The 22506-nt window shown below is 44.7% G+C and overlaps 1 protein-coding gene across 2 annotated transcripts in view; it reads left to right on the top strand.

The window, feature by feature from the left end:
- cog3 (component of oligomeric golgi complex 3) overlaps positions 1-22506 on the top strand; it is a 64030-nt gene that overhangs the window by 2277 nt on the left and 39247 nt on the right. For both annotated transcript variants that reach the window (XR_011595904.1, XM_070894094.1), the window contains exons 2-6: positions 14111-14257; positions 15699-15760; positions 17379-17544; positions 19178-19252; positions 20688-20780. Coding sequence is in view for 1 of the 2 variants with exons in the window: in XM_070894094.1 (XP_070750195.1) it covers positions 14111-14257; positions 15699-15760; positions 17379-17544; positions 19178-19252; positions 20688-20780 (543 nt within the window). In the remaining variant the exon portion in view is untranslated. The remainder of the gene's footprint in view (positions 1-14110; positions 14258-15698; positions 15761-17378; positions 17545-19177; positions 19253-20687; positions 20781-22506) is intronic.

Here is a 22506-nt window from a genome sequence, read left to right as displayed (position 1 = left end):
CCTCCCCAGCGCCGGGGTTTGCTCCCTCCCACCTCCCTCCCCCCCCCCCCCCAGTGCAGGGGTGCTCCCTCCCCCCCCCCCCCCCGCAGGGGTGCTCCTCCCCCTCCCCCCCCCCCCCCCCAGCGCAGGGGTGCTCCCTCCCCAGCGCAGAGGTGCCCCCTCCCCAGCGCAGGGGTGCTCCCTCCCCTCCCCCCCCCCCCCCCCAGCGCAGGGGTGCTCCCCTCCCCCCCCCCCCCCCCCCCCAGCGCAGGGGTGCTCCCTCCCCCTCCCCCCCCAGCGCAGGGGTGCCCCCCCCAGAGGGGTGCTCCCCTCCCCCTCCCCAGCGCAGGGGTGCTCCCTCCCCCTCCCCCCCCCAGCGCAGGGGTGCTCCCTCCCCCTCCCCCTCCCCCCCCAGCGCAGGGGTGCTCCCTCCCCCTCCCCCTCCCCCCCCCAGTGCAGGGGTTCTCCCTCCCCCCCCCCCCGCCCCAGCGCAGGGTTGCTCCCTCCCCCTCCCTCCCCCCCCCCCCCCCCCCCCCCCCCCAAGTGCAGGGGTGCTCCTCCCCCCCCCCCCCCCCCCCCCAACCAGCACAGGGGTGCTCCCTCCACCTCCACCTAAGCGCAGGAAACGTGGCAGGTAACTTGGTCACAGCAAGATCCCACAAACAGCAGTGTGATAAATGACCTGGCAATCTGTTTTGGTGATGTTGGCTGAGAGAGAAATACTGGCTAGGAGAACTCTTCTGGGAGGATGTTGTGGGCTCTTTTTGAAAGTGAAGACTGGGTTTACTGTCTCCTTTAAAAGTGGTGCCTCAGACAGTGTAGCACTCCTTCATTACTGCTCTCGAGTATCAGTTTAGATTCTGTCCTCTAGTCTTTGAGTGGCAGAATGAAGCAGTTTTCTGCTGGAATCCAGTGCAGAACTAACTTTTATAGTTTTGTTGCTGGACAAATCCAGTGTATATGTGCAATCCCAATCAGCAAAACGTGCTTATATTAAGTTGGACGTGATTAGTTTCTCATTATTTGGACATGAAGTATCTGATTTCCTTTCCTCCCCCCAATATATTGTGTCTCTTTTCCTGAAGTTGCCTATTCTTGTGGTTCTATACTTGCAGTGCTGTCACCAGGATTCCAAGGTGTCAGCTGTGCCTCAGTGGTAGCACTCACATGTCTGAGTGAGAAGGTTCTGGGTTCCAGCCCCGCTCCAGAGCCTTGAGCACCTAGTGCAGGATGACCCTTCTAGTGCAGTACTGGGGAGATGCTGCACTATTTGCGATGCCGTCTTTCGGCTGAGACGTTAAACCGAGGTGCCATCTGCCCTCTCTGGTAACATAAAAGATCCCATGGCACTCTTTTGAAGAAGAGCTGGTGAATTCGCCCGTGTCCTGGCCAATATTTATCCCTCAACCAACATCACCGAAATAGATTATCTGGTCATTATCACATTGCTGTTTGTGGAGAGCAACATTACAACATACCTACATTACAATAATGACTATATTTCATTGGCTGTAAAGAGCTTTGAGACAGCCTAAGGGCGTCAAAGCGCTATATAAATGCAAGTCTTTTTGCAGAAATGCAAGTGAAATTGTTGCACTATCTCCACTTGAACTGCGGGGAAACAGCCAGCAGTACAATTACGGATTTAATCCATGCAAATTTGTATTGTGTTGGGAGAGAGTGTTTTGAGCTGAGGTACTAATCAGTCCAACAGCACCGGGGTGATTGCTGTAAACTTGGCATGTTCACTCCTCACCTAGTCCCTGGATAGGAATTGGGAGCAGAAACCCCGACAGTGACTTGTTCAATGTTTATTCTCCCGAGGTCAGCATGTACTCCGTGTTCAGTCTACTGAATCAAGTTTTGCTGTAAATATTTTTGAAAAGCAACTCTTGACCAGGCACTGGTTTGGGGTGCAGTGTGTGGGGGTGTTAAATGAAGATAAATGGCAAAACTTGGCTGATTTGTCAGTTGAGCGATGTCAGTTATCCACTGACGCCAGCTGCTTTTGATATTTCAGACTGGTGAATTGCCTGCAATTCATATGAGGCTATACAGAGGAATTTACTGCCATCTGTATAATTCAACATTGTCTTATCAATTGGCTGCAGTTAGCTACATGTTAAAGTGATAACTATGGGTAGTCTTTTAAAATTCATTTAAATGGGTGGCTTGCACTGCAAGAGGCAGTAATGTGAAGGTGGCGTATATTTTATCCAAAACCCGTTGACCCAGTGCAAGGAAAATCGCTTATTTAAGGTCTCGATCTCTTGATCTCAAACCAATTGGACTTTCTGATTTTTAAATGTTTTATCACTAGCAATAGGAACTTACACTAGCCTCTTGTGGATCCCACTCTTCCTTTGCCCTGCCATTGATGGTCGTGTCGAGCCGCCGCAGCTCCAAGCTCTGCAATTCTCTCCCTAAGCCCCTCTGCTTCTCTACCTCCCTCTCATCCTTTAAGACCGAATTTCAAATCCACTTCTCTGAAAAAGCCTTTGTTCGCCCCATCTAATGATCTCATTTGGCTCAGTGAAGTGCAGTTGGATGTTTTTCCATGTTGAAGGTGCTATACAAGTTATTATTGGCAGGATAAAGTTCCAGCGTTCCTGCTATACTGTCCATGTGCTTTAAGGCAGGAGCAGCCAAGCTTTTTTCACGGGCCACACAGGTACGTAATAACCCCGTTCCCATTAATTCCCATATATCTCAAGTCACTGATTCCAACAGATCTTGGTGTTCTGATTCAGGATTTATTCACCGCAAAGCAACAGGGTTCATTAAAAAAAAAAGTCTGCTTTAAATCTCCGGCACATACAATTCTAACAGCAACAACTTGCATTTTTCTAGCGCTTTTAATGTAGCAAAATGTCCTGCGGCACTTTAAAGGAGCGGCGGGAGAAGTGGGACTGCCCTTTCCTGGTTCCACTCTTGCCTATCTATCCAGGGAATCTTCTGCAATGGCTTTGCTTCCATGGATGCTCAGTCATTGAGTATATTCAAGACTGAGATCAATCAATTCTTGGGCACTAAGGGAATTCAGGGATAGGAAGAAAGTGGAGTTGATGTAGAAGTTCAGCCATGATCTTATTGGCAGGCTCGAGGGGCTATTATGTTCTTATCTTATGTTCTCACCCCACACTGTTCTCTTCAGAACTCTCCCAAGGATCTATCCTTGGCTCCTTACTATTTATTATCTACATGCTGCTCCATGGTGACGTTATCTATGATGACTCCCAGCTGTAATAAATTTGAAGTCCCTTTAGACTGACTGTTCAGTAGTTCAAAGCTGGCTCCATATTGGTAACAGTTGCGATTTTATTTAAGCAGCAGTTTACAAGGAACAATTGAGAATTACATCACTCCATTGATGCTTGGATAGAAGGCATGGCTCATTCCTCAAATCTCCGACTCACATACGCTTGTACACCTGTCTGGTGTCCTCCTTGGCCCGCCTATACTGAGAATGACCCTAGGGTATACCCCAAAGTGGGAACTGCGGAAAAATCCACCCAGTCTTGGACACAGCAAGTTTTGTGTCCAGGCACAGGCCCTAGGCCTCCCTTATCTGCTTAGCTTCAGCACAAGCTTTTTCTGTTTTCACAGTTGATAGTGCAACCCATGAACCTTGAAGACAATGAGTTCTAACATATCCCTTTTCCTAATTCTAGCAGAAGAGAAATAAAATTAAAATGATAAAACTATAGACTAGTAATTTAATATTAAACTGCAATCCAACAAAGCTTAATACGGAAAAATAGTAAAAGGAGATTATATAATATATTTCAACAAATATCGCGAGTTCTCAGTACATTGCTAAAGACATCTCAGGAGATGAGAGATGTCCCTGTAGACAGCTTTTAATCTCATTCTGTTCTTTCCCCTCTCCTAGCAAGAACAATTAGTTTTTGCAATAACAAGGATACTTGTGATCATACCTCATCCGGAGAGTCCGAAAGCCGTGGATTTTGCAGAACAGCAGTTCTGGCCAAAAGCTTAGGGTCATTTAACTCTTGCAATGTCTAATCCTAGAATGACGTAGTAGCAGGGCATAATAGAAAATAATATGCTTAGATAATATGCACTTAGAAAATAATGTGAAGTGGGCGACTGGATTGGACGTCACCTAGGTCCAGGTCGCTGATTGGAGCGTGGAGCAGCGAGAGATTGAAGAGCGATGTGATCGGGGCCCAGAAGAGGCGGGGGTCCAGGGGCAGCACGGGCCAGCCCACACTGCGATGTGTGCACGCACTAGGTACGTGCAGCAGAGCTGGTCTCCAGTCGTCTTGGTTAATACTTGCCACTGAACCAAGACCTAGCTCCGTCAAGCCCGTGTGGTGGCTGGTGTGCAACGGCCACATGCACAGGCATCTTCCACCCTTCAACATGTAGTTCGGGATCTGGAATATTATATCCTTCATTAAAAGACTTGTGAACTCATCTTTTTTTGACGTGGAAGCAAGTCATCCTCGATACGAGGGACTGCCTATGATGATGATGAGAAAATAATAGTAGGATTGGGCAGAGTCAACACTTAGTTTTTTGAGATTGTAACTAGCAGAATAGATAAGTGGGGACCAGTGGATGTGGTGTATTTGGATTTTCAGAAGGCATTCGATAAGATGCCACACAAGAGGTTATTAAACAGAATTAGGGCTCATAGGATTGGAGGTAATATACTAGCATGGATTGAAGATTGGTTAACGGACAGAAAACAGGGAGTAGGAGTAAACGGGTTATTTTCAGGTTGCCGGACTGTAACTAGTGGGGTACCGCAAGAATCAATGCTTGGGCCCCAGCTATTCACAATCTATATCAATGATTTGGATGAGGGGACCAAATGTAATATATCCAAGTTTGCTGATGATGCAAAACTAGGTGGGAATGTAAGTTGTGAGGAGGATGCAAAGAGGCTTCAAGGGAATATAGACAGGCTGCGTGAATGGGCAAGAACATGGCAAATGGAATATAATGTGTAGAAATGTGAAGTTATCCACTTTGGTAGGAAAAACAGAAAAGTAGAGTATTTTTTAAATGGAAATGTTGGTATTCAGAGGGACCTGGGTGTCCTCGTACATGAATCACTGAAAGTTAACATGCAGGTACAGCAAGCAGTTAGAAAAGTAAATGGTATGTTGGCCTTTATTACAAGAGGATTTGAGTGTAAAAGTAAATATGTTTTACTGCAATTATATAGGGCCCTGGTGAGATCACACCTGGAGCATTCTGTACAGTTTTAGTCTCCTTACCTAAGGAAGGATATAATTGCCATAGGGGGATTGCAACAAAGGTTCACCAGACTGATTCCTGGGATGGGGGGGATTGTCTATGAGGAGAGATTGAGTAGACTTGGCCTATATTCTCTAGAGTTTAGAAGAATGAGAGGTGGTCCCATTGAAACATAAAACATTCTTACAGAGCTTGACAGGATAGATGCAGGGTGTATGCTTTCCCTGGCTGAGGAGTCTAGAACCAAGAGTCACAGTCTCAGAATAAGGGGTCAGCCATTTAGGTTTGAAATGAGGAGAAATTTCTTTAACATAAGAACATAAGGAACAGGAGCGGGAGTAGGCCATACGGCCCCTCGAACCTGCTCCGCCATTTAATACGATCATGACTGATCCGATCATGGACTCAGGTCCACATCCCTGCCCGCTCTCCATAACCCCTTATTCCCATATCGTTTAAGGAACTGCCTATTTCTGCCTTAAATTTATTTAATGTCCCAGCTTCCACGGCTCTCTGAGGCAGCAAATTCCACAGATCCACAACCCTCAGAAGAAATTTCTCCTCACCTTTAAATGGGTGGCCCCTTATTCTAAGATTATGCCCTCTAGTTCTAGTCTCCCCTATCAGTGGAAACATCCTCTCTGCATCCACCTTGTCAAGCCCCATCATAATCTTATACGTTTCTGTAAGATCACCTCTCATTCTTCTGAATTCCAATGAGTAGAGGCCCAACCTACTCAACCTTTCCTCATAAGTCAACCCCCTCAACTATGGAATCAACCTAGTGAACCTTCTCTGAACTGCCTCCAAAGCAAGTATATCCTTTCGTAAATATAGAAACCAAAACTGCATGCAGTATTCCAGGTGTGGCTTCACCAATACAACTGTAGCAAGACTTCCCTGCTTTTATACTCCAGCCACTTTGCAATAAAGGCCAAGACTCCATTGGCCTTCCTGATCACTTGCTGTACCTGCATGCTAACCTTTACTTGGAGTGTGGTGAATCTTTGGAATTCTCTGCTCCAGAGGGCTGTGGAGACTCAGTTGTTGAGTATATTCAAGACACAGATTGATAGATATTTTGGATATTAAGGGAATCAAGGGATATGGGGATAGTGCAGGAAAGTGGAGTTGAATTAGAAAATCAGCCATGATCTTATTGAATGGCGGATCCGAATTGAGGGGCTGAATGGCCTCCTGCTCCTATTTCTTTTATGTTGTTATGCTTATCCCTCTAAATACCCTCATAAGCCTATATTCTTACACAGCTCTAGCTCACCGCCACCTCTATTGACCCCTCCGCTGCCTGTGCTGTCGAACTGCTTGTCTGACATCCAGTCCTAAATGAGCCACGATTTCCTTCAATTAAATATTGGGAAGACCAAAGCAATTGTCTTCACCCCCACCACAAACTCCGTTTCCTTGTCACTGATTCTAACCCCTTCCCTGACCAGTGTCTCAGGATGAACCAGACTGTTCGTTTTGTATCCTCCTACAACCCTCCAAGAGTTCTGTGTTCCTCTACCTCTGACTTTTGTACATCCCTAAACCTCTCTGACACCTCTCCTTCCTCCTTTAAGACCCTCCTTAAAACCTATCTCTTTGACCAAGCTCTCTGTCACCTGTCCTAATTTCTCCTCCGTTGGCTCGGTGTCAATTTATTTCTGTTTACTGTCCTGTAAAGCACCTTGGGACATTAAAGGCACTATGGAGCTACCTACTCTAATCCCATTTCCCTACCCTCTCTTTGCATTCCTTTTTAAATGATATAGTGTATCCCTCAGCCCTTTGCAGTAAAAGTATTCTGTGTTCTAATAACCTCCTGTGGAAACAATTCTTCTAACTTCTCTCTTCATTCTTCTGTTGTTGACCTTGAATCTCTGCTGCCAACATGAGCTTCAATAATAATCTCTGTTTAGTATTCCCTAGCCATTGCTCAATTCATGCACTTGCATTCCCTTCGATGCGCTTTGCATGAATTTCAGTGGCAAGTTGCTTATTGAAATACCGATTTATCTCGCAATGCTACAGTTTATTTGACTAGTTTCTTTAAGTTCAGCAGCTCTACACTTCACTTTCATACTGCAGGAGTTTGATCTGTCAGGCTCACAGTACTTTATCATTCACCATTTGCCGTGCAGTTTGTAACATGCCTGCATGTGAGACTTCCTCTGTGTGGAAGGTATTTGCTGCCCTTTGGCACTATCAAATATCATAGGCAGTCCCTCGGAATCGAGGAAGACTTGCTTCCACTCTTAAAATTAGTTCTTAGGTGGCTGAACAGTCCAATACGAGAGCTACAGACTCTGTCACAGGTGGGACAGATAGTCGTTGAGGGAAAGGGTGGGTGGGACAGGTTTGTCGCACGCTCTTTCCGCTGCTGCGCTTGTTTTCTGCATGCTTTCGACGATGAGACGCAAGGTGCTCAGCGCCCTCCCGGATGCACTTCCTCCACTTAGGGCAGTCTTTGTCCAGGGACTTCCAGGTGTCAGGGATGCTTTGAGGGTGTCCTTGTAACGCTTCCGCTGCTCACCTTTGGCTCGTTTGCTGTGAAGGAGTTCCGAGTAGAGCGCTTACTTTGGGAGTCTCGTGTCTGGCATGTGAATAATGTGGCCTGCCCAGCGGAGCTGATCGAGTGTGGTCAGTGCTTCAATGCTGGGGATGTTGGCTTGGTCGAGGACACTAATGTTGATGCGTCTGCCCTCTTGGGATTTTTAAGATCTTGCGGAGACATCGTTGGAGGTATTTCTCCAGCGACTTTTGGCACTGATAAGATGCTCAAGTTGGGACCTCGAGCTCTGGGATACTTCCGCTCTGGGTATTAGATTGAAGAACATGTTTTAGTTCAATTAAGTGCTAACCTCTTCCCCCTCCCCCAAACTAGTGCTGTGCGTTGTTATGGTGGTAAATACAAATCAAACACTGAGTCACGTAATGGCCAGTGGAATAAGCCTCGGAAGTTGGATGAAGATGGTGCAGTTTTTAAAAAAGGATTCATTACAATTCTGCCACTGAAGATCAGAACTGCCTTTTTTAAGGAAAAACGTTTTTAACAGAAGGTAGTCCTGTAGGTAGGATCAGGTCGGGCACCTAAAGAAGTTAGTGTGCTGCGGAACTAGCGTTTAATGTGGCTTTGAACAATGTCAGGAACGCGGCGATGCTGAATTGAGCCGACTGCTTGTTATAAGTGAACAAGGACTGCCTGTTGATGCTCATTAAACTGGTTCTCGATCAAATTAAATGTTATTGTTGTAGACGCAATTCTATAAAGTTTGAGCATAGTTCAGGCGCATTTCTTTATTGTCGTATCTGCACCTGCTGAAAACAATGCAAAAGGGCAAGTTCTTGGTACACTGATAGAACCTGGGGGCTCATGCTGGACTGGAGGGCTAAGCTCCTCTCCAGACACCAAGTAAAATACCTTTTCTTGGCCAACTTGACGGGTTGGGTTGTTGGAAAGCTCAGAAATGTCGTAATTGTGGGAGAAATAGAAGGATGTGGGTTCAATTTAAGCACCTGTCTGAATATTTTGTCCCTCAGCCACCGCTGTATTTAACGGAATGGATATGTTTCACATTTTACCTACTTCTTGTCTGACAGCTTAGAGCCACAAGTGAATTCACTGAAGTCTTTAGTACAGTCCAACGGCCCGAAAGAGAGCTTGTCGATTCTTGCTGGCCAGCTGTGGAGCAGCATTGAAGGGAGTGATTCAGAAAGTGACAACATAGCTGGATATGGATGTGGTGGTGTGTGGAACTGGTTGGGGGGGGTTGGGGCGGGGGCAATCGTATACTATGTTTAAGCAGTGCTAAATTGAGCGCGCCGTAACATAGTATCCTTACGTGCTTGCTAAGAAACTCTATTCTTTGTTCCAGATTGTTGTTTTAAGCTTGTGTACGACTGCACGTTCTGTTTTTAGTTGTGATCTCCAGTCCAAGTCAAACATTTTACTCTTGAGTTGTTATAAACTGGAATGCATTGCCTGAAATGGTGGTGGAAACAAATTCAGTAGTAACTTTCTAATGGGAATTGGATAAATACTTGAAAAGGAAACATTTGCAGGGCTATGGGGGATGAGTAGAGGAATGGGGCTAATTGGCAGGCACTTTCAGAGAACCGGTACAACCACGATAGGCCGAATGGCCGCCTCCTGTGCTGTGATTCTGTGGATTAACTGGGTTCATCTGTGTCCACCAATGGCATGACAAAGAATTTAGAACAATACATATCACTGTCAAACCCAACATTTGTGAAATTCTGATTCAGAATTAGTCTGTTTGCTTTTTAAATACCTGTAGTAGTTAACTATAGTATTACCAATTCTGTTGAGTTTATTGCAAAATTATCTGAAAGCTGTCATTTCTGATGGCTGCTTGCTGGTTGTAGCTTTGACCCATTGCTCAAAAAGATGAGCTTTATAAAACTCGTTCTTGATGCCCAAATTACTCCCGCCCTAGACAGCAGTTTGGCGCACAGTGGCTGCAGCAAGTCATCAAGGATAGTTCAGCAGCACCTCCCTCCCACTGAGAAGGACAAGAGCACCAATGTCACGGGATCACCATCACCTCCAAGTTCCCCGCCAAGTCTCTCACTATCCTGACTTGGATATATATCGCCATTGTTGAGTCAAAATCCTGGAATTGCCCACCAAATAGAAACTTTAAAGGGCCCAAGTTTCCACATGATAAAAAATGGGCGCCCCTCCGAGCTGGGCGCCCGTTTTTCGCGCCTAAAATGGCACCGGAAAAAAAACGCGCGATTCTGAAGCGCTTTGCAGCTCCTTGTCTGTTTGGCGCGGCGCCCAGGGGGGCGGAGCCTACACTCGCGCCGATTGTGTAAGTGGGAGGGGGCGGGTACCATTTAAATTAGTTCTTTTCCTGCCGGCAACGCTGCGCGTGCGTGTTGGAGCGTTCGCGCACGCGCAGTGTGAAGGAAACATTGGCACTCGGCCATTTTTGTAGTTCTTTGTAGCTGTTTAATTTTTGAACATTTTTTAATAAAAGCACATTGCCATCAGCACAGAGGCTTCTTGCAGCCTTCTCACTGTCTCCTTCCCCCCTCCCCCGCTCCGCGGGAACGAACGGCTATTTCCTTCCCCACCCCCTGCGGGAATGAACGGCTGTCTCCTCCTCCCCCCCCCCCCCCCCCCCCCCCCCCCGCTCCGCGGGAACGAACGGCTATTTCCTTCCCCACCCCCTGCGGGAACGAACGCCTGCAGCATTCTTCGTGGCTGAAGCACTTTCACACAGGTAGGAAGATGGTTTATTTAATCTTTTCTTTGCTTATAAATGTTTATTCAGGTTGGATTTATTTGTATAATATTTGTAGAAGTATAAATAAGGATTTATTGTAGAATTTAATGAGTTCCCTTCCCCCCCACCTCGTTCTGGACGCCTAATTTGTAACCTGCGCCTGATTTTTTAATGTGTAGAACAGGTTTTTTCAGTTCTACAAAAATCTTCACTTGCTCCATTCTACTTTAGTTTGGAGTACGTTTTCACTGTGGAAACTTTGAAATCAGGCGTCAGTTGCCGGACTGTTCCAAAGTAGAACTGTTCTACCTGACTAGAACTGCAGAAAAAAAAATGTGGAGAATTGCGATTTCTAAGATAGTCCGTTCTCCACCAGTTGCTCCTAAAAATCAGGCGCAAATCATGTGGAAACTTGGGCCCATAGGAACACAAGTAGACCATTCAGTCCCTTGAGCCTGTTTCACTATTATATCAAATCATGGCTGATCTATATCTTAACTCCAGCTAGCTGCCTTGGTTCCTTAGCCCTTTATACCTTTGCCCCACCTAAAATCTATCCGTCTCAGTTTTGACATTTTTAATGGACAGCTTTTTGGGGAGAGTTTGAGATTTCCACCACTCTGAAGAAGTGTTTCCTGATGTCGCCCTTGAATGGCCTAGCTCCTATTTTAAGGTTATGACCCCTTGTTCTGGACTCCCCCACCAGAGGAAATAGTTTCTCTCCATCTACCCTCTCAAATCCTTTAAACATCTACCATTGTGGGAGGACCATCACCAACAAGCACTTCAGCAGTTCAAGGCAAAGGCCCAGCACCTTCTCGGGGCCTCTAGGGATTGGCAATAAATGCGGCCTTGCCAGTGTAACATCCCGAGAGCAAATTGAGAAAAGGAAATCAAATTACAAATTCCCCTTCAGGTACAAAATCAAACGTCATTAGCTAAACGGTTCCATTATCTTATACCTTTACCAAATGGTGTATCATTTAATTGTTGGTATGCTGTTTTCTGCATTGAGGAACTGGTGGGATATTTATACTGCCGTACAAAGAATCTATTTGCTCTGATGGGGGAAATCCAGAACAAGGGGGCGCGCACTCAAAATTAGAGCATTCAAAAGTGAAATCACAAAGCAGTTTTCCACACAAAGGGTAGTGGAACACTCTTTCTCCCCCCCCCCCCCCCCCCCCCCAAAGTCTGTGGATGCTGGTTCAATTGAAATATTCAAGTCTGAGTTCGACAGGTTTTGGTTCGGTAAGGGTATCAAAGGATGTGGGACAAAACGGATGGGTAAATGGAGTTGAGGTAGAGATCAGCCGTGATTTGATGGAATGGCAGAGCAGGCTCAAGGGGCTGAAGGTGGTCCTCTCAGCCATAGTAATGCAAGCAGGATAAGTTTTAAAAAAAACAGGAAATGCTTAAAACACAGGATGTCTACCAGCGCCCAACGAGAGAGCTTAATGTTTTGGGTGTGGTCTCTTTATCAAAACTCAGTTTCACGATGTACATTTCCAACATTTTCTGTTTTTAATAATTATCCGCACTTGCACATTTTGTTCTTTTGCATGCAACAGTGCAGGAATGTTGCCAATACTGACCACTGCCAATGCTGAGGGCAGCATTAAGCAGCCTATTGGATTTCAGCCCTTTAGCTCCAACATATTGTGATGCGTTACGTTCTAGAACATTAGAGTAAAAATACAGTGGCTGTTCTTCAGAACATCGATCGACCGGGAACTAGCCAAATCACAAACTAAACCTGCCCAAATTGCCTTGATCGATTATATGGACTTCATCTTTATTTCAAAACTATTCATTGCTGAACAAGAAGTTTCCCTATAATTCATAGCCACACTTAAAGATTTCTATTGTTTGGAGCTTGTGGACCATTTTTGTTTCTATCTACACAATCCAATTAAAAATCTCAAGTGTAGGATGCATCACATACATAGTCTGAAAAGTCCATTGCTCTCCTCTGGTTTAAAGAAGCAGTACCTGTTCAGTTAACCAAGCTTATTTGCTCAAATATTGCATAGGTAGGAAAAGCTACCACTGCTACTCACAAACGAAGGGGTCAGAAAACTCAAACCAGTCACAATGTTCAGATTATCAGCATCTCACAAAATAAACCATTCAAATTTCTCAATTTTTACAGCTACAAATAGCATAGTATAACATGAAACCCTGAAAAAGTGCACAATTCCAGGAAAAGAAACATTAACGTTTGCCATTTAATGTTAGAAATGGTTGAGAAACTTCCTTCGTGCAGGGGCTGCCATTTCTGGGGTCTCGGGGCTTGTTTTCTGCTTCAGGCTAGTGTTGGAAACTTCACCCTGGTCTTCAGTGCTGGCAATCTCCATCTCCTGTGTGTGATCTATTACGGAGTGTGTCGTTTTTGCTCTGCTCCTGTGCAACTGTAATACCCAGAGTGCAATATGGTAATTAGTGTCACATACCACCCCACCCCCCCCCCAATACAACTTGCATTTAGATAGTGTCTTTAACATAGTGAAACATCCCAAGGCAAATTTAAAAATGCTTTGTCAAAGAGCTGGCTTTAAGGAGCATCTTAAACAAAAAGAGAGCGAGGTAGGTGGGGAGGTTTAGGGAGGGAATTCCAGAGCTTTGTGCCTAGGCATCTGAAGGCATGGCCGCCAATGGAGGTACGTTAGAAATCAGAGATGCACAAGAGGCCAGAATTAAAGGAGCGCAGAGTTCTCGGGGCATGGGGGTGGGTGTGCGGCGGCTTGGTTGCAGGGCTGGGGAAGGTTACAGAGATAGGGAGGGGAGAGGCCATGGAGGGATTTGAGCACAAGGATTGATCATTTTAAAATCAAGTCGTTGCCAGACCAGGAGCCAATGTACGTCACAAGTACAGGGGTGATGTGTGAATGGGACTTGGTGCGAGTTAGGACACGGGCAGCAGAGTTTTGGATGAGCTGAAGCTTGTGGAAGGTGGGAGGCCGGCCAGGAGAGCATTGGAATAGTCGCGTCTTCCCCAAGCAGGCGATTTACACACAAGGGAGGAGAGGGTGAATGTTCTCTCTCAGGTCACATTTTGAGTGGGCCAAGTCCTCCAAAGACTTTGCACCATGTATGGATCAGGGGATGGGTGCTATTTTTACTCGTCACAATAGTTGGTGACAGTTCCATGGTGAAAATGCCTCTTTTGGATTGATCTGTACCAAATCACTTGTTCAATTGTTGGCTGCAATGCTGGTGGCAATGCTTCAAGATCTAGTTCAAAGTCAACTCGAGTAACTACTACCAGAAAAATTACTAATAATTTCCAAAATATGTGATCATTGCAGCACTCCTTTGTTTTCGGGATGTGGACAATGCTGGAAAGGCAGCTTTTGTTGGCCACTCTTGGTTGCCCTGGGGCCATTAAGAGTCAACCACGTAGTGTGGAATTGGAACTAAGGACATTAGTTGGGTGTTTACAATAATCCACCAGTTTTCATGGCCACTTTTTTTGGATGCTATCCCACAAATAACCAGATTTCATCAAACTATTGAGCAACTTACCACAGTGAGATTTGAATTCACGCACTCTGGGTTGCTAGTCCAGTACCAGATCTAGGCCCAAGTAGTTATCCTGCTTTGTGTATAATTAAACCACACACAACACTGTTGTTTCTTTTAACTTATAGTTGCCAATTGAGGACCTTTGCAGCCTGACATCAAGATCCATCGCTGTTCCTCTTACTGCTGCAGTCCCTGAATCTACTGAGGATATTCTTCTCAAAGGCTTTACTGACTTGGACATGGAAAATGAGAAAATAGAAACTGCTCAGCAGGTACGTAACAGACCACTGCTAGCAAAATTGGTTCATTTCATTTTAGGGCATGAAAGAGTTAAACTTTGAATAATTGCCTTTTCTTTCAGTCTGTCAAATTGTAAGGAAAAGGTCTAAAATATTAAACATAGCTTAATTTCAAATAAAAGTTGTTTGGTGCTGTCAAATAGTAGCATACTCCATTTCATAGATACCCATTGTTCCTCTTTTATATGTGCTTCTGCATAAATATCTTTGGTTACATTTTTGGGATTCCATGGCCTAGATTTTCTGTTCAATTATATGGGTTAATGCAGGCATTAAAATAACACTAATCGGAGAATCTGGGCTTATTAGTCTAACCTAATTTATTTAAATCGGTAAGTAGGTTTTAAGAAACTCTGTTTAAAAAGTTTCCTGGTGTGTAGCCATTAAACTTCAGTTTGGCAAAACTTTTTGTTCGTGTGTTGAAGTAAATTTATATATGTTTATTTATATTTAAAATTAAATGTATATATGTTAGTAGCTATTACATGTGGGGATGGATGCCCAGTGACTGCTGTGGTGGTGGTACTGACCTGTACCAGTAACGTAGGGGCCACTGTGAGAACATGTCCATGGGACCTTGAGTTGACTAGCAATTGTTTACACAATCTGATTGTACAACAATAATCTGCATTATATCGCACCTTTAACATAGTCAAATGTCCCAAGGCGCTTCACAGGAACGTTAACAGACAAAAATTGACACTGAGCCACATGAGATGTTGGATAGGTGACCAAAACCTTGGTCGGAGAGGTAGAGAAACAGAAAGCTTTAGGGAGGAAATTCCAGAATTTAGAGCCTAGACAGCTGAAGGCATGACTGCAAATAGTGGAGCAAAGGATGTCAGGGATGCACAAAAGGCCAGAAGTGGAGGAACACAAAGCTCAGGGCTGTAGGGCTGAAGGAAGTTAGAGGTAGGGAGGGGGCGAGGCTATGGAGGGATTTGAACACACAGATGAGAAATTTAAATTTGAGGTGTTGATGGACCAAGAGCCAATGTAGGTCAGCGAGCACAGGTCTTGATGGAGAGGATACGGAGTTGGAAGTTTAGCTCGATCAAATGGCACGCCAAGGCTGCCAGTAGTCTGGTTCAGCCTCAGACAGATGCTAAGTAGAGGGAAGGAATTGGTGGCTAGAGAATGTTGGGCCATGACTGGATAGATAGATAGATACATGAGCTGGTGGGCACTGAATTCAAAATTAAAGATCAGCCCAAATCACACCTTCCTTTCTGTTAACCCCATTTTATAGACTCATAGAGTTTTAAGGCACAGAAGGAGGCCATTGCACCTGTGTTTGCTCTCTGAAAGAGCTGTCTACTTAGTTCCTTTTCGTACACTCTTTTATAGCATGACTTCCCACCAGAGGCTTTGTGGATAGCATTACAAATCACCTTGTTTTTCCTCATCCCTGCAGTTCTTTTCCTGGTTCTCCAAGATACAGACACAAATGGATCAAGATGAAGGAACAAAATACAGGTACTCTCTCTCGCTAACCATTGGGGTCTGAAATCATTGAGCAACATTGAGAGGGTACAGAGGAGATTTACGAGGATGTTGCCAGGACTGGAGCATTTTAGCTATGAGGAAAGATTGGATAGGCTAGGGTTGATTTCTTTGAAACAGAGGAGGCTGAGGAGAGACTTGATTGAGGTGTATAAAATTATGAGGGGCCTAGAGAGAGTGGATAGGAAGGACCTATTTCCCTTAGTGGAGAGGTCAGTAACCAGGGGCATAGATTTAAAGTAATTGGTAGAAGGATTAGAGGGGGAATTGAGAAGAAATTCTTTCAGCCAGAGGGTGGTGGGGGGGGGGGGGGTGTCTGGAACTCACTGCCTGAAAGGGTGATAGAAGCAGAAATGCTCACATTTAAAAAATACTTGGATATGCACTTGAAGTGCCGTAACCTACAAGGCTATGGACTAAGAGCTGGAAAGTGGGATTAGGCTGAATAGCTCTTTTTTGGCTGGCACAGGCATGATGGTTGAATGGCTTCCTTCTGTGCGGTAAATGTCTAGGATTCTGTGTACCTATAGTGAAATTGAGCAACGGCTGTGTTATAGGCATTGATCACAGAATAATGAAGTTATTCCTCTTGATGTCTTTTCCTGAAGAAGAAATTCCTTTTATAATATATTTCCTTCTGGGCTTTCTTTTGCCAAGAGGGTGTAACGAAGATCCTGCTCCCAGGCATCCATACGTATTCTCAAACCTGCTGCCAGTAGAGGTGAGAGGGTAGCTTGGAATGGGTCTCTCTGTCTCCTTGCACCCTGCCCCATGGGAAACACTAGCGTCTGGTTGGTGCTGCTTCATTACGGCCAGTCTGATGTTTGGTAACTCTGAGCTGGTCTCCAGTCGTCTCTTGGTTAACCCTTGCCACTGGACCAAGACCGAGCTCTGTCAAGCTCGTGTGGTGGCTGGTGTGCAACGGCCACCCCACGTTAAAAAAAAAATCCACGCACATTCACCTCCCACCCTTCAACATGTAGTTTGGGACCTGGAATATTAGGTCCTTCATTGAAACACCTGTGAACTCATCCCTTTTTGGAGTGGAAGCAAGTCATTCTCGATATGAGGGACTGTCTAAAAAGGGAGTTCCCGGTTCTCACGAGTGCCAACACAAAACTACTTGTAATCTGGTGCTAATTGATGGCCTGGGAATAGGCACAAGGTGAGTTGATGTGGGAAATGGAGTACCAGAATGATTGATTAGGGGCTACACTGTGAGCCATATGATGTCATATTGTTGGGAAGGTAGAGGGAATGTTTGTAATTTTAATAGTTCCTGACATGAAAGTGCTTTACGTTGGAAATGTTTCTTTTCTCCTGCACTGATGTCCTTCATCTTGAGCATAAAACTTGTCTGACTGCGGCAGAGAAATGAAAGTTGTGCACTCAATAAGGAACTAAAGTACAGATCATCTGTTACCTGTGAGCAGTTCCATCAATCTGTGACCCTTAACAAGTGGAATCGATGTTTATTTTGCAGGTTCACTTTCCTGTATTGTCTGTTGGTTTTTGTGGACTCTTGTACATTAATCACACGGCAGATCGTGTGTGTTAGAGTGTAACTTGTTCTTTTTGTCCTATGTCTTAGAGAAATGAGGGATTATCTGTGTGGCTTTCAGAAGCAGTGCGATGCCATACTGAATGATGTAAACACAGCCTTACTGCACTTGGAGTCTTTGCAGAAGCAGTACCTGTTTGTATCCACTAAGACAGGCACACTACACGAGGCCTGTGAGCAACTCCTGCGGGAACAGGTAGGAAAGCTTTAGGGCAGTGATTAAAATGTTTGGCGCGTGGGGTGATTGGTGCGTGGTGTGCATATTTGTGATGTCAAGTGCCCTACGGTAGATGTTACAGGTTAGAAACAACTGATATGAGGCAATTTTAGTTGGGATGGAAAGGAGAAAGGGCAAAGAATTGAGCTCGGGTGCGGAAAAGAGCACATTTCAGGGTAATAGCATGAGGGAAAAGTGAAGAATGGAGATGTGTGTGATCTATGTTCTGTAATTGATGTACAATATCCAAACAAGTGCACATACCGACTGGCCATCGTCCTCCTGGAATAAACACATTATCTTTTACTAAATCCTTGGTGATGGGTGTTGGGTTCCTGTTTGCTCTTGCTTGCCCCCACTCCCCCATCTTCTTGTCCCCTGTATTTGTAACTCTCTTTTCTCACGGCTTAATTGTGCTGTCATTATCTTCCTGGATACTTTTTTTTAACTCCCATGTTTTCATTCCCTTGGGCCATATTCCGAATGTATGTTGCTCCGGGCTGTGCATGATATCTGGTGCAGTTTTCCCTTCCGCTCCTACTAGATCACTATCACAAACTATTGTTATCGAAATAGAAACTAATATTTAAAGGGGAACACCATTACCTTCAAGTCACACATTGTCGTGCCTTGGGCCTTATTATCGTCGGATCAATATCATGTAATTTGCTACCTAATCCGACCATGGGAGTGCTGTTGCCACAAGGACTGCAGTGATTGAAGGAGAAGGCCCATCACCACCTTCTCAGGGCACCTAGCGATGGGCAATAAATGCAGTCTTGCCAGAATTGCCCAAATAAAAATATTATTGCACAGGAATCAAGTGCAGAGGTTCACGTGATATTTAAGGATGTTAAGCTCTGAAACTTTATTGTGCAAACGTTCCAGCATAAGTTGTTCACTGCTTAACTATGACTTGGAGCTATCTATGGGCAATAGGAATTTAATTCCTACTAACCCGAAGATGTATGCCCCTCTGTTTGCTAACATCAGCTAAAAATGTCAATGTATATAAAGAGGGGGAAATGCTTTCTATTCCTGCCAACTTCTAAATCAAACATTAGTGAACCAAGGAAAAAATGCCAATGTCCCCACACTGAGGATATTGTCATACAGAACCTTTATGGAAGGGAGTCACTACAATTTTCCCAGGTTAAGATTTTCATTGTACGCTAACTAAATCCACCGATAAACCCTACAGTGGACCAGAGCCCTGGCAATCTGGTCCTGTTTGCATTAATATTATTTGTTGGTTTATCCTGTTTCACGTTTGTGGGTGGGAGGTTTACAGAGGCTTCTCTTTTGTGCTGTTGCCTTATGGGTGGATAAATCCTGACTCAACACCAAGGATCTGTGAGCAACTTGAGATATATGCATGTTGGTAGGAATGTGCATTTAAACTTTGTATGTGGCCCTGAAGCTCTATTGTATGCGCCTAATGTGGTCCGTGAAGCTTGGCGTACAGCATGGGAGGCTTTGTAGGTGGCAACTGGGCTTCTGGTACAATGTACTTTCTAAATGTGAAAGCAGTTTGTTACTGGAAGTAACAAACTGTCTTAGCATGGCTGGTTTGAGTTCTGCTGTAATATATATTTTATTTTTTCCTCAACAGTCGGAGCTTGTCGACCTCGCTGAAAGTATTCAGCAGAAGCTTTCGTATTTCAATGAGTTAGAAAATATAAACACAGTAAGTGTCGCTGATGCATGGTCTGTTTTAAGTTTCATTGTGCAGACAGGTCGATATATTCATATCCTTTTTGGAGTTGAACTTGTGAAAACACACCACTAAAATGTTCTTGTCTGCTGGCCTCCAGCTGGCAAAACCATTTACTGGTTGATGCACAGTGATCCAGTACTTCCATGTCAGACTGACACACTTTCCAGGATGAGTGCCTGAATGTCACCCCTTGTTCCTCCTTGAAGCTCTGCCCTGAATGTCTAATCATTATGCAGTACTGAACTCTGAACACTGATTTTATTCTACAAAGATACAGTAACCTAGTGATACTGGACTAGCCACCCAGAGGCCGTGAGTTAAAATCCCACCCTGGCTAGTGGTGGAATTGAATTCAATCAATCTACTTCTTTGTGGGCTGGTACCAGAAAAAAAGGACCATTGAAAGCAGCTGGATTGTGGTAAAAATGCAACTGTTTCACTAATGTGCTCTGAGAAGATGATCTGCTCCCCCCCCGCCCTGCCCCCCACCACCACCCGACCTGGTCTGGCCTACATATGGCTCCAGTTCTATCTTGCATGGTTGCCTCTTAAGGCCCCTGCAGCAGCTCAGTATAAGTGATGAATGCTGCTTTACCAGGGTCACCCACATCCCAAAAACACATTAAAAACAGCCCCAGATATCTACTTTTAACTTTTTAAGTGTCTTAAACTAAGCCAGTTTTCACTTCTGTACTCTTAAAGAGACTTTTAGATTTTTTAACATATCTTTCGCTTTAATGTGGGTGGTGCCCGGTTGGAGGTGTGTTTGGAAGGGTGGGGGGGAGAGAGAGAACCGGGACCATTTCTGTGGTCATGGGGATGGCCGAACAGTATACTCTCCAATTCATTGGCAGTAATGCAACTGCAGATATGCCAGTAATATTAAAAGTCTTAGATAGCACGCACTTAGGAATACAGGAATAGGAGTAGGCCATTCAGCTGCTCGAGCCTCTTGAACCATTCTGTTAGATCCTGGCTAATCTGCAGCTCAATTCCACTTTCCTGCCATAGCTTGATACTGTTACCTAATGAAAATCTATCGATCTCAGTTTTGAAAATTTCAATTGACCCAGCAATCACAGCCTTTTCAAAGTGACTTACAATTGATGTAAATCTCACTTAGTTCCCATCATGTTTTTGTATATTAATCAGTGTGAACAACACCACAGGGGATCCAGGTTAAAACCAAATTCAAAATTGGGGATTTGTCAAAGTACAAATGTATAGCTCAGTATACATTTGTTATGCATCCTAAGCAAGCTACGTTAATAAGTATAGACCATTCCTTTCAATAGGAAAGTGCTCTAGTTAGAAATTGGCATTGTTGTGTTCTTCCATTCAAACCTTAATGTACTTGCAACTGGAGTACAACCTACATTCTGACAGTATTTTGCTCTCATCCTAGAAATTGAATTCACCTACGTTATCTGTGAACAGTGAAGGATTTATACCGATGCTGGCCAAATTGGATGACTGTATAACCTATGTGTCATCACATGTAAGTCATTTTGTTAGAGGTACAGTTTTGCCTGCACTACTATAACTGGGCCGAACTTAGTTGAAATATGTTTTTGATTGTATGGCAATTAATGTAGGCTATAGATCATGTTCTTTGTTGTAATGTATATGGCACACTGAGAGCCTGTGGTCTACATTTTTTAAATATTCCTATGTTGACAGCTAATCCTGTTAACTCCTAGTAATTTCAGCACAGAAGGAGACCATTTGGCCCAATGTACCTTTGTACCAAGAGCTCCATACTTTGGATGGGGATATTGTAGTGTTGGTCTGGGTGATATTGCAGGGTCTTTGTTGGTCTGGCTGGTGCTGCCGGGTCTGTGGGGGTGGGGTTTGGATGAAATTGGAGGGGCTGTGTTCTGGGTGATATTTCAGGGTCTGCGTTGGTCTGGATGATAATTCAGGGCCTGGGTGGTTTTGCCGGGGTCTGGGTGCTTTTGCTGGGCTCCGGGTGACATTGCAGGGTCTGTGTTAGTCTGGGAGATATTTGACAAGGTGCCACATAAGAGGTTACTGCACAAGATAAAAGTTCACAGGGTTGGGGGTAATATATTAGCATGGATAGAGGATTGGCTAACTAACAGAAAACAGAGAGTCGGGAAAAATGGTTCATTCTCTGGTTGGCAATCAGTAACCAGTGGGGTGCTGCAGGGATCAGTGCTGGGACCCCAACTATTTACAGTCTATATTAACGACTTGGAAGAAGGAACAGAGTGTAATGTAGCCAAGTTTGCTGTCGATACAAAGATGGGAGGAAATGCAATGTGTGAGGAGGACACACAAAAATCCGCAAAAGGATATAGACAGGCTAAGTGAGTGGCGAAAATTTGGCAGATGGAGTATAATGTTGGAAAGTGTGAGGTCATGCACTTTGGCAGAAAAAATCAAAGAGCAACTTATTTTTTAAATGGAGAAAGATTGCAAAGTGCTGCAGTACAGAGGGACCTGGGAGTACTTGTACATGAAACACAAAAGGTTAGTATGCAGGTACAGCAAGTGATCAGGAAGGTCAATGGAATCTTGGCCTTTATCGCAAAAGAGATGGAGTATAAAAGCAGGGAAGTCTTGCTACAGTTGTACAGGGTAATGGTGAGGCCACACCTGGAATACTGCATGCAGTTTTGGTTTCCATATTTACGAAAGGATATACTTGCTTTGGGAGACAGTTCAGAGAAGGTTTACTAGGTTGATTCCGGGGATGAGGGGTTGACTTATGAGGAAAGGTTGAGTAGGTTGGGTCTCTACTCATTGGAATTCAGAAGAATGAGAGATGATCTTATCGAAATGTATAAGATTATGAGGGGGCTTGACAAGGTGGATGCAGAGAGGATGTTTCCACTGATGGGGGAGACTAGAGCTAGAGGGCATAATCTTAGAATAAGGGGCCTCCCATTTAAAACTGAGATGAGGAGGAATTTCTTCTGAGGGTTGTGGATCAGTGGAATTTGCTGCCTCAGAGAGCTGTGGAAGCTGGGACATTGAATAAATTTAAAACAGAAATAGACAGTTTCTTAAACGATAAGGGATTATGGAGAGCGGGCAGGGAAGTGGACCTGAGTGCACGATCGGATCAGCCATGATCGTATTAAATGGTGGAGCAGGCTCGAGGGGCCGGAAAGCCTACTCCTGCTCCTATTTCTTATGTTCTTATATTACAGGGTCTGCATTGATTTGCGTAGTGTAACAATAAAGCCATATGCATTTTT

This window comes from Pristiophorus japonicus, chromosome 11 (genome assembly GCF_044704955.1).
Source record: "Pristiophorus japonicus isolate sPriJap1 chromosome 11, sPriJap1.hap1, whole genome shotgun sequence".
In the NCBI taxonomy this organism is placed as follows: domain Eukaryota; kingdom Metazoa; phylum Chordata; class Chondrichthyes; family Pristiophoridae; genus Pristiophorus; species Pristiophorus japonicus.
This window is presented reverse-complemented; position numbering and strand designations above follow the sequence as displayed.